Source organism: Lupinus angustifolius, chromosome LG02 (genome assembly GCF_001865875.1).
Source record: "Lupinus angustifolius cultivar Tanjil chromosome LG02, LupAngTanjil_v1.0, whole genome shotgun sequence".
Taxonomy (NCBI): Eukaryota; Viridiplantae; Streptophyta; class Magnoliopsida; order Fabales; family Fabaceae; genus Lupinus; species Lupinus angustifolius.
In genome coordinates this window covers 16,322,518-16,335,729 of record NC_032010.1, presented here as the reverse complement: position 1 = coordinate 16,335,729, position 13,212 = coordinate 16,322,518, and the positions used below count along the sequence as shown (strand labels likewise).

General features: G+C 33.7%; 1 protein-coding gene across 6 annotated transcripts; it reads left to right on the top strand.

The window, feature by feature from the left end:
* On the top strand, positions 1,580 to 10,510 carry LOC109336993 (protein CROWDED NUCLEI 3). Of its 6 annotated transcripts, none has more exons than XM_019573874.1 (9): positions 1,580 to 2,002; positions 2,944 to 3,153; positions 4,357 to 4,610; positions 4,719 to 4,989; positions 5,110 to 5,193; positions 6,280 to 8,366; positions 9,407 to 9,614; positions 9,706 to 9,813; positions 9,919 to 10,510. In XM_019573874.1, exons 1-9 carry the CDS (start codon positions 1,700 to 1,702, stop codon positions 10,144 to 10,146), a joined length of 3,753 nt encoding a protein of 1,250 aa, XP_019429419.1. In that variant the 5' UTR covers positions 1,580 to 1,699; the 3' UTR covers positions 10,147 to 10,510. The 6 variants fall into 6 exon arrangements, with proteins under 6 accessions (XP_019429419.1, XP_019429399.1, XP_019429412.1 ...); XM_019573854.1 differs by having other exon boundaries at positions 9,706 to 9,828; XM_019573867.1 differs by having other exon boundaries at positions 9,404 to 9,614.

Genomic DNA, 13,212 nt, shown 5'->3' with positions numbered 1-13,212 from the left:
AGTGATTTTTTTTTTTCATATTTAGGTATTATGTCAAACACATGGTGAGCAATGTTCAAAAACATTTACAAGAATTACTAAACAGTAATGCATTTGACACCTTACTATGAACAATTGCAATTATTGCCATAATACATAACAATATAACTAAAGAACAATTATTTCCAGCCAAACTGGGATATGTAATTGCAAAATGACTTACAATGCTTTACCCATATAATGAAAATCCAAAACTTCAAACCCCAAAAAAAAAACTTTAAGGAAAATTAAGAGAAAAGTAAGTTTGTCATTTTCTTTAATCCATACACACTGATAATACAAAATTAATAACAAGTCCATAAACGAAAATCAATCAATACCTTCACTGAATGAAAACCATGGAGATTGAAGAAAAGGAAGAAGTAAGTAGAAAAATATTTGTAGAGACGAAATGAAAAAACCAGAAAAGAGAAATGTTATATGAGAACCAAGTGAAGTGGAGTTGGTGAAGTGAAGGTGCATACCCATTAATTGAAAAAAGAAATAGAAAGGTATGTGAAATGAAAGAGAAAATGAAGAACAGAATGTGAAGTAAGGTGGAAGTGGAAGCCAAATGATTTTTAGAATTAAAGAAGATAAAGTTAATAATGATTAGGACTAAAAAATAAATATAAAAAGTTATTAAGTTTTTTTAAATATTTAATTTATTATTTTTAATAATTTTATTTCTGACCAATCCCATGATTTGGCACACAGTGGCACAAAGTATGGGACGGTAGATGTTAACTCATTCTTAACCATGCGAGTACTCAACTAACATGTATGTTCTTTATCATGCGGCAAAAAATAACGTTCCGTGGAGATGCACATGTATCTTACTAGTTATATATAGTATATATATAGAAGTGTAGATATTTTATATAAAGTCAAAACATCTTATAACTACCTATTTTGTATAATTTTCCTTTGCATATTTTGCTCTTCTAATGATTATCATTACATTGCTTCACGTACAATAAAAACATTAATAGAAGTTAGATGAAGTTATTATATACATCAAAAATATCAAACCACTAATATAGTTATTAAAAACAATAAACTTCATTTTCATATTTCTTTTATCACAAAAACTATAATATCATGTATATTCAATATATAAAAAATGTGATACTAATTCTCTAAAATAAATAATATAAAAATTAAATATTCTATACTATAAAATAAGAATACGGGTTGACAAGTATAAAACACCTATCAACGCTAATAATATATATATATATATATTATCTTCATAAATAAATATATTGTTATCAATAATAATTTTTAAAAAACTTAGTCTATATTCATATCTTCTATTTTTTTAATGTTAATCTATAATAATAAATTTAATTAATTAAAAAAATCGGTTCTCTAATATAATTGTCGATTAAAAAATTTAGTCAATATTCATACTTTTTAGAAGAAAAAGAATGACATTTTGCAATAAAAAATGCTCCATTAATCATAACGCTTTTAATGACAGCTTAAAAAAAAAGAATAACATTTTTACAATAATAAAAAATGCTCATTAATCATCACGCTTTTAAGGATAGCTCCTCTACAAAAATTTCTAAACCAAAACCCTCATTTCTCAAACACAGAATCATTATCTCTCATATTTTCTCTCCAACGAAACCCTCATCGCTTTTCACTTCTCCCACCACATTGCAACGACGTCGTAATGTTCACGCCTCAGAGAAAGGCAACGCCTACGGCGGCGTCATTCACGCCCCACCGTGGCACCACTTCCAATCTCCCGTCCTCCGCTGCGAAGGGTAAGTCCGTCCTTTTTGCAGAGGAACCACCGTTTCCTCCGCCGTTGGCTTCGATTTCCGAAACCACGAAAGAGCTGACGATAGGGTTCGATGTGGGGAACGTCGATGATTGGAGGAAGTTTAAGGAGGCTGGATTGCTCGATGAGGCGGTTATGCAGAGAAAAGACCATGAAGCGGTCTTAGATAAGGTTTCGAGGCTCGAAAAAGAGGTTAGTTTGAAGATCCTTCAATTTTTGTTGGTTAAATTTCTTGATTTCGAAGGGTTTGTGTGAATTGCGAAGTTTATCATTATTTAGATATGTGGATTGTTTATTTTGTTTTATTTCTAATGGTTTCCCCAACAGTTTTGTGCAAATTAAATCACGGACTCATACTAGGATCGATTATTTTTACTTGCTAATGTGTGGAGTATTTATATTTATGCTACTATGATTTAGAGGAAGGAACTGTTTTGATTGATTTTAATAACAGTAACATTCTAGCAGTAAGTTGTGACCTGTTAGAGGGGTTTTTGAAAAGCTGTTGCGTTTTCCAAAACTCCCAAAACCTTGACTTTACTGTCATTTTTTGGGCAAATTCGGCTTCAATTGCTGTGATGCGGTTTCAGCTACTCATAAAACCATATCAGCGTCTCTAACAGTTGCAGACCCTGCTTTTTTTTTTGGTACACTGGAAAGCTAGAAAGAAACAGAAACTAAAGCAAAGGGGACAAGTCCAACTCTAAGATGCAGACCCTGCTTTAAGACCATGTCTGTACGTCGCGGATAAAAGTATAGGAGTTGATAGATTAAAGAATGTTAACCTCTTCCTACTATTAAAATGGTTGACAGAGGGATTAAAGTTGTATAAAATTTTGAATTTTGTGATGTTATGGAAATTTGTCATGGTCTTATGTTTTAAATGCTAAACAAGTATTATTTATGTAGTCTAAACATAAAATATAAAATAAAAGAATTGCAATAATATTTTGATGTAACTAAGCAAGTAATCAATTTGGTTGCCTCATTTTTATGATTTATAAAATGACTTCACAGTTGCAGGTTGTCGTGTTTTTTGAATTTTAAAGTAAAAGCATGTTCTCGTGGAATCCATGTGTTATCTTTCTGATGGGTCATCAGTGATGAATTTTCTTTTCCCTTTTTTTGGATAGCTTTTTGACTACCAGTACAACATGGGCCTCCTGTTGATTGAGAAGAATGAATGGAGTTTGAAGTTTGATCAGCTAAGGCAACAACTAGCTGAAACTGAGGCAATTCTTAAACGAGAACAGTCAACACACTTAATTGCATTGTCTGAAGTTCAGAAGCGAGAGGAGAATTTGAGGAAAGCATTGAGCACTGAGAAGCAGTGTGGGGCTGATGTATGCTCTATCTACTCATTTTTATCTTCAATTATCTCATCGTGTTAAGCTTATCTTTGCTTTCTGCGTATGCTGTCTTTCTTGTTATTTTGATTAGCTTTGGAACAGCCCGTCATTTATATGGGGCTGGGCTTTAACTTTTGTTTGTGGATTACAACTTCATTATGTGGCATACACACATATTTTTCTGACAATGTGATGTACATATATTTTTCTTCATCTTCCTGCTTTTCTAATTTTTCATCTTCATTTGTTTTATATGGACATGATTAATAAATAATAGAGTATTATGCCGTCGTTTGATCTATGTAACCCTCCCCATCTAGTGGGACTGAGGGACTAAGATTTGATTGGTGTTGTATTTGTTTTCTATGTCTGAGTTGTGGATAGTTGACTAAAACCACTCTTATTCTTGTAATGGCCTTGAAATATCATATAGGACATATCTTTTTGGTATCCAGCTGTGTAATTACTAATTTCATTTTGCATTGATTTTATACCCTCCCCAGACCCCACTAAGTGGGAGCCTCGTGCACCGGGCTGCCCTTTTTATTGATGTTATATACCATTTCTGTTGTCATAACTCATAATTGTTAGAATTTAGTCTAATTTTTTTTTTGGATGTTATGTTTTCGGAATGCTGCAAATATTCCTCCCCCTTCCCCATGATCAATGTTATGCCAGTGGCCTCAGTATACGGCATTAATATACATATCATTGTATGAACTTTCTTCTCATGTTTATTGAAAGGATTCAATGATCATTAAAAAGTAGCTTCAGATGTTTATTGTCTCTTTCTCTGAGGCTTGTCCCATCTAGCATTGTCTATGCCTTTGCTAGTCCGACTTGAACATGAATAGAAGAGCAAGAATGTCAAATTTCTCACCTTCAGAAATGTTCTCTCTACCTATAACTCATTCATCATGTTTTTCATTACTTTACTAATTTGTCTGTAGTCCAATTTTTTAGACTAGTATATATGCTATTTGGGTAAAACAATTTTAGGCCGGATATGTAAGATATTTATTTATGTATTGCCCTTGTAATAATATCATTTGATTGATGTAGCCAACCTTACTTGGGAAATACTTGGTTATTCTTATTGTTTCTCTCATGTATTGTTAAGGGTGTATACCTCTAAGACATATACATTTAGCTGTTATTTCATTTTATGGTGATATTGTGGAATTGGACCAATTGCAGCTTGAGAGAGCTTTGCGTGCAATTCAAGAAGAGCATGCTCAAATCCTGTCCTCCTCCCAAACAAAGTTAGCTGAAGCAGATGCATTAGTTGATGGGATTGAAGAGAAGTCATCTGTGGTAAACAACAAACTGCATGATGCTGAAGCTAAGCTTGCTGAGGTAAACATGAGAAGTGCTGAGCTGGATATGAAATTGCGAGAGCTGGAGGTTCGTGAAAGCTTGCTTCAGAAGGAACGTTCATCAGTAGCTACTGAGTATGCACAGTGCTCTATGTTTTATGAATGTTTCTGGTCATTGTATTATGTTATATCTTTTGTTATGTGACTCGATTCATTAAGTTGATATTCTACCTCCTATTACAGCCGAGAATCATTTGAGGCAACATTCTATAAACAAAGGGAAGATTTGAAGGAGAGGGAGAGGAAGCTACGTCAAAGAGAAGATATGCTTTCTGATGGTAGGCAGAATATTGGTGAGAGAGAGGAGAAGGCCATTGAAACTGAGAAGAACTTGAAGCAGAAAGAGAGAGACCTGGAAGTGTTGGAAAAGAATATTAATTCATCTAATTCTGTTTTGCATGAAAAGGAAGCTGAGATAAGTAGAAGATTAGTAGATCTAGATATGGAAGAGAAGGTTTGTTTCATACTTTCTTATCATGTCTGGATAATTTTTGTGTTTTCCTTTTGCATGTCAACATCTATATTTTAGGTCTGGTCCTTTCCATTATTTGGGTGACATGATTATGTTTTGCAGAAAATGGGTTCTTTGAAGAACATGCTGGAGACGAAAGAGAAAGAATTACTTGAAACGGAACTAAAGCTTAGTGCTAGAGAAAGAGTGAGTCCAGGCACTTGGTAACTGTACAATTCAATAAACTGTTGTGTAAAGTTTTCTGCATGGAATATTGTGTGATCCATCAATTTAATATTCCATGCAGAAATATTGCTGTGCTGTAAAGAGTGGTTTTTTAATATGAAATGGGATGACAATTTCTTAAACATTTCTTTATAAGAGTGTAGGGTAAACACTCATATGAAAGAGTGAATACTGTTAGGAATATGGTTTTTTTTTTTGTTTCTGCATCTTATTATACTGTCCCAAGCTGGCATTAGTCCGTAATTAAAAACTCAGTCCATGTAATGTAAGAAATGCTGATTGCATCAATACTGGTAGCATCTTGATATCTGCCTTTTTTAAATTCTAAAATGAGAACTGATTTTTATTATTTTGAATTGCTATTCAACAAACACAGAAGGGAAAGGATACATTAACCTGATTATCCTGCTAACTAGGATTTTACTACTCTTAAGCAAGAAGCGTGTATAGTAGGGCGAAAACAAACACCAAAGCCAAGTTCAGCATTATATATTAGCAAGGGACAGTTCAAACCATGAACCATTTTTTAAGGCTTAACTGAGTGCATTTAAGATCATATATATGAAAAAGGCGGTCCAATGCACGAGACTCTCACATAATTGGGTCTGAGGAAAGTAGATTAAGCAGCCTTATTCTTGCAAGCGAATATGCTATTTCCAGGATTTGAGCCCATGATCTCCATGTCATAAGTGCACCAAAGCTCTCCATCTATTTAAGTTCATATGTTTTGCATGGCTCTACATCCTACTTTAGCTGTTCCTTTTTAGGATGTCTTATCCTCTTCTCATCTAAAGTAATGTACATAATTTTTTGTCAATACACACAGCTAATGTACATAATTTTTTATAGTATTGAAGTTTACTTCAGAAGCGAGAGAATTTTTGCCTAGTGGAAACAGGGAAGGAATTGGACATAGGAAATTACTATATTTACCCACAGTCCTGTGACATATGATGTGTTCTGAGTGCACATGTGTACTAACTTTAATTACTCATGTAATTCATATGAATTTGTTGCACTCTGACTGTTGTAGCTGTGATCTTACAGGAGGGGATCCAGAAGGTCCTTGCTGAGCAAAAGGATATGCTGGATTTAAAGTTGCAGCAGTTTGAGCTGGAAATGGAACAAAAGCGGAAATCCCTTGTTGAGGAGTTCAGAAGCAAGGAAGAAGCCTTGGAGCAGAGGGAAGTTGAAGTCAACCATAGAGAAACGAAGATTGGAAAAGAAGATCAGGTTTTGAGTAAGAAGGCTGAGAGAATAAAGGAGCAAAATAAGGAACTTGAAGCAAAGTTAAAATCTTTGAAGGAGAAGGAGAAGACTATGAAAATCAAAGAGAAAGAATTGGAGAAGGAAAAACAACAATTGCTTGCTGACGTGGAGAGTCTGGGAAATTTAAAAGTTGAACTTGAAAAGACAAAAGCTGAAATTTCTCAGCAAGAACTGCTAATATGCCAAGAGAGTGAGAGTTTGAAGCTTACAGAAGATGAGAGGTCAGAGCATTCTCGTTTGCAGTTGGAACTAAAACAGGAGATAGAGCATACAAGATTGCAGAAGGGTTTGCTTTTGACGGAAATTGAGAGTTTAAGGAAGGATAGAGAGAGGTTTGAGAAAGAGTGGGAAGTGTTGGATGATAAAAAAGCTAAAATTAGTAAAGAGCAGCATGAGATTGATGTGGAGAAAGAAAGATTAAGAAAACTGCAGCATAGTGAAGAGGAGAAGTTAAAAAGAGAGAAACAAGATATGATAGATCATATAAAGAAAGAGATGGAGAAACTTGAATTGGAGAAGGAATCATTTAGAGAGTCAATGGAGCAAGAGAAGCTTCTTTTATCTGATAAGGTGAAAAATGAAAAGGCTCAAATTCTCAATGATTTTGAATGGAAGACAAGGAACCTGGAGAATGAAATGCAGAAAAGGCAGGAGCAGATGGAGAAAGACCTGAAGGAAAGAGAGAAAAAATTTGAGGAGGAAATGGAAAGAGAGCTTAATAATATTAATGCCATGAAGGATTCTACTGAGAAAGAATGGGAGGAGGTGAAGTCTGTAGGACTTAGGTTAGAGAATGAGAGGAAGGAACTTGAGTCAAACAAGCATCAGCTTAAGTCAGGCCAGCATGAGATGCACAAAGATTCTGAAATGCTTATTAATCTTAGCATGAAGGTTAAGAAGGAACGTGAACGCCTTGTGGCTGAAAGAAATCACTTTCTTGCACGTGTTGAGAAGCTAAGGAATTGCAGCGGCTGTGGAGAAGTTGTTAGGGATTTTGTTGTATCTGATGTTCAGTTACCTGAGTGTAAAGAAAGAAAGGTTATTCCATTATCTACCTCCCCTGTTCTGAATGATGGGATTCTTAAGAACTCTCAGGAAAACTTAGCTGCTTCTGAATCAAACTATTCAGGATCTGCAAGGCCTGTGTCTTGGCTCCGTAAATGCACATCAAAGATTTTCAATATATCTCCTATTAAAAGAACAGATGCGGTTAGTGCATCAGACACGGTTGGGTCATCACCACTGTCAGATGTGCATGTTAATACAAAACATGTAGAAGACATTGCATCTATTCCTAATATACTAGGAGCTAGAGGTATTCTTGAAGAACAACAACCATCAGGTGTAATAGCAGCTCATGACTCTTCACAGCACCAATTTGATAACATTGTTAGAGAGGTTGGTGATGAACACTCTCAGCCTGTAGATAATCACAGCTACATGGATAGTTTTGTAGATGGAGGTCCAGTTGATTCTCAACAGTCAGCTCCAAAGAGTCATCAACGTAGAGCTGGAAGGAAGAGCAAATCTGGAATTTCTAGAACACGCTCAGTAAAGGCTGTAGTTAAAGAGGCTGAGGAGTTCCTGGGAAAAGCTGCAGAGAAAACAGAAAATGCTAGTTTGCAGTCTCTCAATACTGATTGTATCAAAGAAGAGGGCCGAGAAGATTCCAGTGCCCGTAACACTGGAAGGAAGCGGCTACGAGAACAAAGTACCAGGGTTACAGAAAGTGAGCAGAATGTTGGTGATAGTGAAGTACAATCAGATAGTATTACAACTGGTGGTCGCAGGAAGAAGAGGCAAACAGCTGCTGCACCTGTGCCAGTTTCAACTCAGAGACGATACAATCTCAGGGGGCATAAGACGTAAGTTTCGTGTTTGTGCATCCTCTGGGGAAATAACAGTTTACATTATAGTGTATGTTGTCTCTATTTATTGGAGATAAGTTTCTTGGATGTGAATTGAATACAATTGAGTGTTGGTTTTATAATTAAATAAATTGATTAAAAAGGAATGACATGTTCAAAATAACTTAATTATTGTTGACTTCCACATTGATGGTATCATCCTTGATTTTTCCCTCCCCTTGCCTCCTGCCCAAAAGGAACAAAAGAAAAATCTGGATTCAATTTGTTGTAGTGGTTGGCTTGATCTTGTCATTGTGATTTGCAAAAGCAGTTCATAACATTTCCCATTCCAATTTATCTTTCCGGCTACCTACAGATTAGTCATACTTTCTCTAATAGCAAGCACAGTGTAATATTTGTGGCAGTCAAGTTGTGGTTACAAAATGAACTATTCTGGCATAAATCTCCTAAGCTAGATTGAGTATCACATTGATAATAATTTTCACTGTAGTGCGCTTCTGTCCATATTTGTACATTACAATTTGACTGCCGCAAATATTCTAGTTGAGCATTTTACTAAGCTAGATTGATTATCATCTCCATATTCTGCGGTCATTATAGTAAGTTTTCTTTGCCAATGGTCACTGGTTAGAATAGAGAGACTTCTTAATCATTGATTTAATGTGATCATTCAGCATGTTTTACTGAATTGAGAAAGGTATTAATTGAAGCCACGTAATCTTGGTTAGCTAGTTTGTAGTTATATTTTGGGCTCAGAGGTACGTCATCTGATTTTTTTGCACATGGTTTTCTGAGAAGTGAAATGCATGGCTACAGCTGGACACTTCCCGGATATTCAATACTATTTTACATGTGTATGATTGGAGCAAAATGCATTGTTGAATTGAGCTATTATTTAATGCATTTGAATTAATTAGGGAGGATGTCAAGGGTGTTATTATACTTAGCGCCAGGCATCATCATGCATCATCTCTGTTGAGTGAAGATGGTTAGACTTTTATCGATTGTTCTGATATATCCTCCCTTTTCTTTAGCAGCACAGGTAACGTTTCATCAGCACAGGGAAAGTCCAACGAAACTCGGAGTGTGGATAAAGAAGCTGCTGGTGGTAAAGTGGCAGATAAGAACACTGATGCCGCCGTTGGTACTTCATCAGTAGTAGCTGATGACAATGTCCAGACCACACATCTGGTGCAGGTCTCAACCGCAAAAACTATCGTGTTCTCAGAAGAGGAAGTTGTTAGGGTAAGATAGCCCTTCATGCTTTGGTGGTTGTTTCCACTGGAATTTTTAGACTTGTTATATTTTATTCATTGCACACATGTTTTTCTTACAGTTTGAAGTACCAAAAGATATTGTTGATGACAACGGTGTTGCAACTGATTGCATGGAAGAAAATGCTCAACCCAAAGATGGAGGAAACACAATCCGCGAAGTTGAAAATGTTAGAGTTGTTAGGGTGAAACAACCTTCCTGTTTTTATGATTGATTTCATTGGAATTTTTAGATATATATCATATTTAATTCATTATACACATGTTCTTAACAGTTTGAAGTACCAAAACACATCGCCATTGAGAACGTTGCTGCAACCAACTCTGTGGATCACGTGGAAGAAGATGCTCAACCCCAATATGGAGATGAGGATAATGATAATGAGGTGGTGGAGGAGGAGGAGGACGAGGACGACGAGGAAGAGGAGGAGGATGACGATGAAGACGAGCATCCTGGTGAGGTGTCCATTGGAAAAAAGATCTTCAAATTTTTTACATCATGATGGAAATAGTGCCCTTTGATATCATAATAGACGATTAGATATACATATGCCCTTCCTTATTCCTTTTAAATAGGAGAGACATGTAATATTTGTTGGGTTAGCTCTTGTGTTTGTTTTTAGCATTTGTTAATATACATATCAATCAGGTCTTTATTGATAACTTGAGTAAAGAGTTTTGTTTTAGGGTAGAGGTAGAGCGGTAGAGGTTTAATAGAAAATTTGAAAGTTGAAACCTCTCTTTTTATCTTTATTTCCTGTAATAAATAAAGCTACTTGAGCTGGATATGATGGTGATCCAATTGATTTGGATGCTAAACATTTTTTTGTTTGTTTGCTAGGCTTGTTAAGAAATCCCAATTTCTCACTTGTGTGAGAGTAGTGAGAAATTGACTGTTGGTTTTATAATTAAATTAAATTGATTAAAAAGGAATGACATGTTCAAAGTAAACTTATTATTGTTGACTTCCACATTGATGGTCTCATTCTTGATTTTGCTTTGCAAAAATTTAAGTGAGTATTGGCTTGCGTGTATTGTATGGACAAATTCAACGTTTTGCATGTTTTAAAACGTCTAATGAGTATGCGATCCATGGATATTGTTCAATAATTATAAAAAACATTCATATAAAATAAATAAAAAGAAATGAAATAAGTAGTAGAAGATGAAAAATTAATAATTTTTTGATACATTAATGTAGTTGAACAAATCATACTAAATTATAATTTTTTACGTATTAAAAATTATATTATAATATAATTTTCTTTGAAATTTTTTACTTTTCTTTAAATTATGTCTGCAAGCTGCTTGTATTGCCCAATTAATATGTACGTGAGTTTGGTGTACAAACGGATAGGGTGAAACATGCAAAATTTGTATGTCTTGTATACAAAAAAATGCAAGCTTCATGCTCACAAGTATTATCCATTTTGTGGTCTATACTCATAGCTTGGTTCTTCTATGGTCATCCCACTGTTTCACAAAATCTCATTTCCATTTGAGAAGTTACTCATAGCTACCATACTAAAGTTAATATGGGTTATTGTGAGCATTGAAGTTTGAACTTTGAAGAAATGGGGTGAAAATTAGAGAGTAAACATGTTATCATCTTTTATCAAATAAAAAATAAATTCATAATTACATTTTCACGTTAGAAATAAACTTATTTCATATAACCTCGCCCTTAAAGTCTAGTCCAATCAATGCTAATGCTATACTTTTTCCATTTTTCATTTTATTTTAAAGAATTAAATAGAGAAAATATAACACTATTTTGGGTAGGAATAAACTGTCCCATAGAATACACAAAATAAACTTATGAAAATTATTTTTTAGTAATGAATGCTTATATGAGTCTTGTCATCCATTATTTTAGAAACTATAAAATGTAATGCTTCTCCATAAACTTTTTATTTATTTGTATAATAGTTTTTCTTAATTTGTTCTAAGTATTAGTGAAGGTAAGCTGTAACTAATGTTAAAATTGTTATTATGAAAGTTTAGAGTTTAGTGCAACTCCTCATTTTGTTCATCATATTAGCAAGTGAGAGAAAATATTACTATAGTAATAATACTTTGAGCATTTCGACAAACAATTTACTCAAATGAAGTTACTTTCGCTCGTTGTAGAGTAATTTTCTGTAGCAACCTTGACAAACAAAAAGAAAGGATGAAGTACTAGACACAATGTTAGTTGCAAATTATGTTCAAACTACTTAGTGACATTTTTTTATTTAATTTTTTAGAAAGTGATGCTTTAAACGAAAATCTAGTCCTCGAATGGAACTTTGCATGTTACTAATGGATGAAAACTTTAGGTGATTATTTTCAAATTGTTTTTTTTTTTTAATTTTACTGTTTCACATCATACATATTGTGTCATGCATTACATTTTTGTACTCATATAATATCGCTGTAATTTTTTAATATTATGCTACAGAAATAAAAAGAAGGCTAGAAGTGCCTTCATAAATCATAATGATACTATTATTTGATATATTTATACTTGAATTCTTTTGCTAAGGACATGAACTCATATCCATAGCTAAAACAATGAGAATCAACAAAGACCCAATAATTGCTTTTAGTACCAATATGGTGCAAATCTTTTGACCCAACTAAAAGGAATCATATCTTTTATCCTAATATTTATACCATTTTATATACTTCTTGTTTTTTATTGGTCAGAAAAATAAAACGTGAATATCATATACTAATTTATTATATTTTTTAACCAATGAAAAAACAAGAAGCACGTGAAATGATAGAAAGTTAAGATTACCTTTTAAAACCACTCTATTCTCTTTCTCTGGTCCTTTTTTCACCTCCTGCAGTTTCAGAATGCTGTTAAAAACTCACCAGGCCATTACCACCAAATATGGAAATAAGGCAATAAAATATAAAAAACCTATTTTGTCTTTTGCATGGATAATGGTCCCCTACCAATATCTCCCTTCCCAAACCCCAACATAACTAATGCCTCCATAATTCCCTATACACCAACCAAAGCAATTCCATGTTGGATACATTTGGTTGAGTGCATTAAATAAATCATAATGTTAATTATAATAAATTATAGAGACATGTTAATCGATACCTTAGGTTTCAAAATGTAGAAAATTTATCTTAGAATTTACAACTTTCCTGTCTTCAGTTTAATAAATACATTAGTTTCCATCAGCTAGCATTTCCCTACTCTATCTGTCCCGCTTTATTTCCTACCTACTTGAAGATTTTTTTTCCTTTTTTTGTATTATTTGTCACTTTGGGAAATTAATTTTTTGATTAAGCCTTGTTTATCTTTATATTAAATAGGGTATTTTTAGCATGAATTTTAAGGAACATTTTGCTCCTAATATACTTTAAAATAATAATAACTAACACATTCAGATTATGAACTTTATGCAATTGACAAAGTTATTGCTTAATATATATAATTTCACACATTCAAATCCTAGAAATATTATTTTTTTTTGTTATAAGGTAAAGTCGTGTACATCATACATTTACTCTTATCAAACTGCAATAAATAAGAGTCTCATATATTAAATTACATTTTCATAATTAAC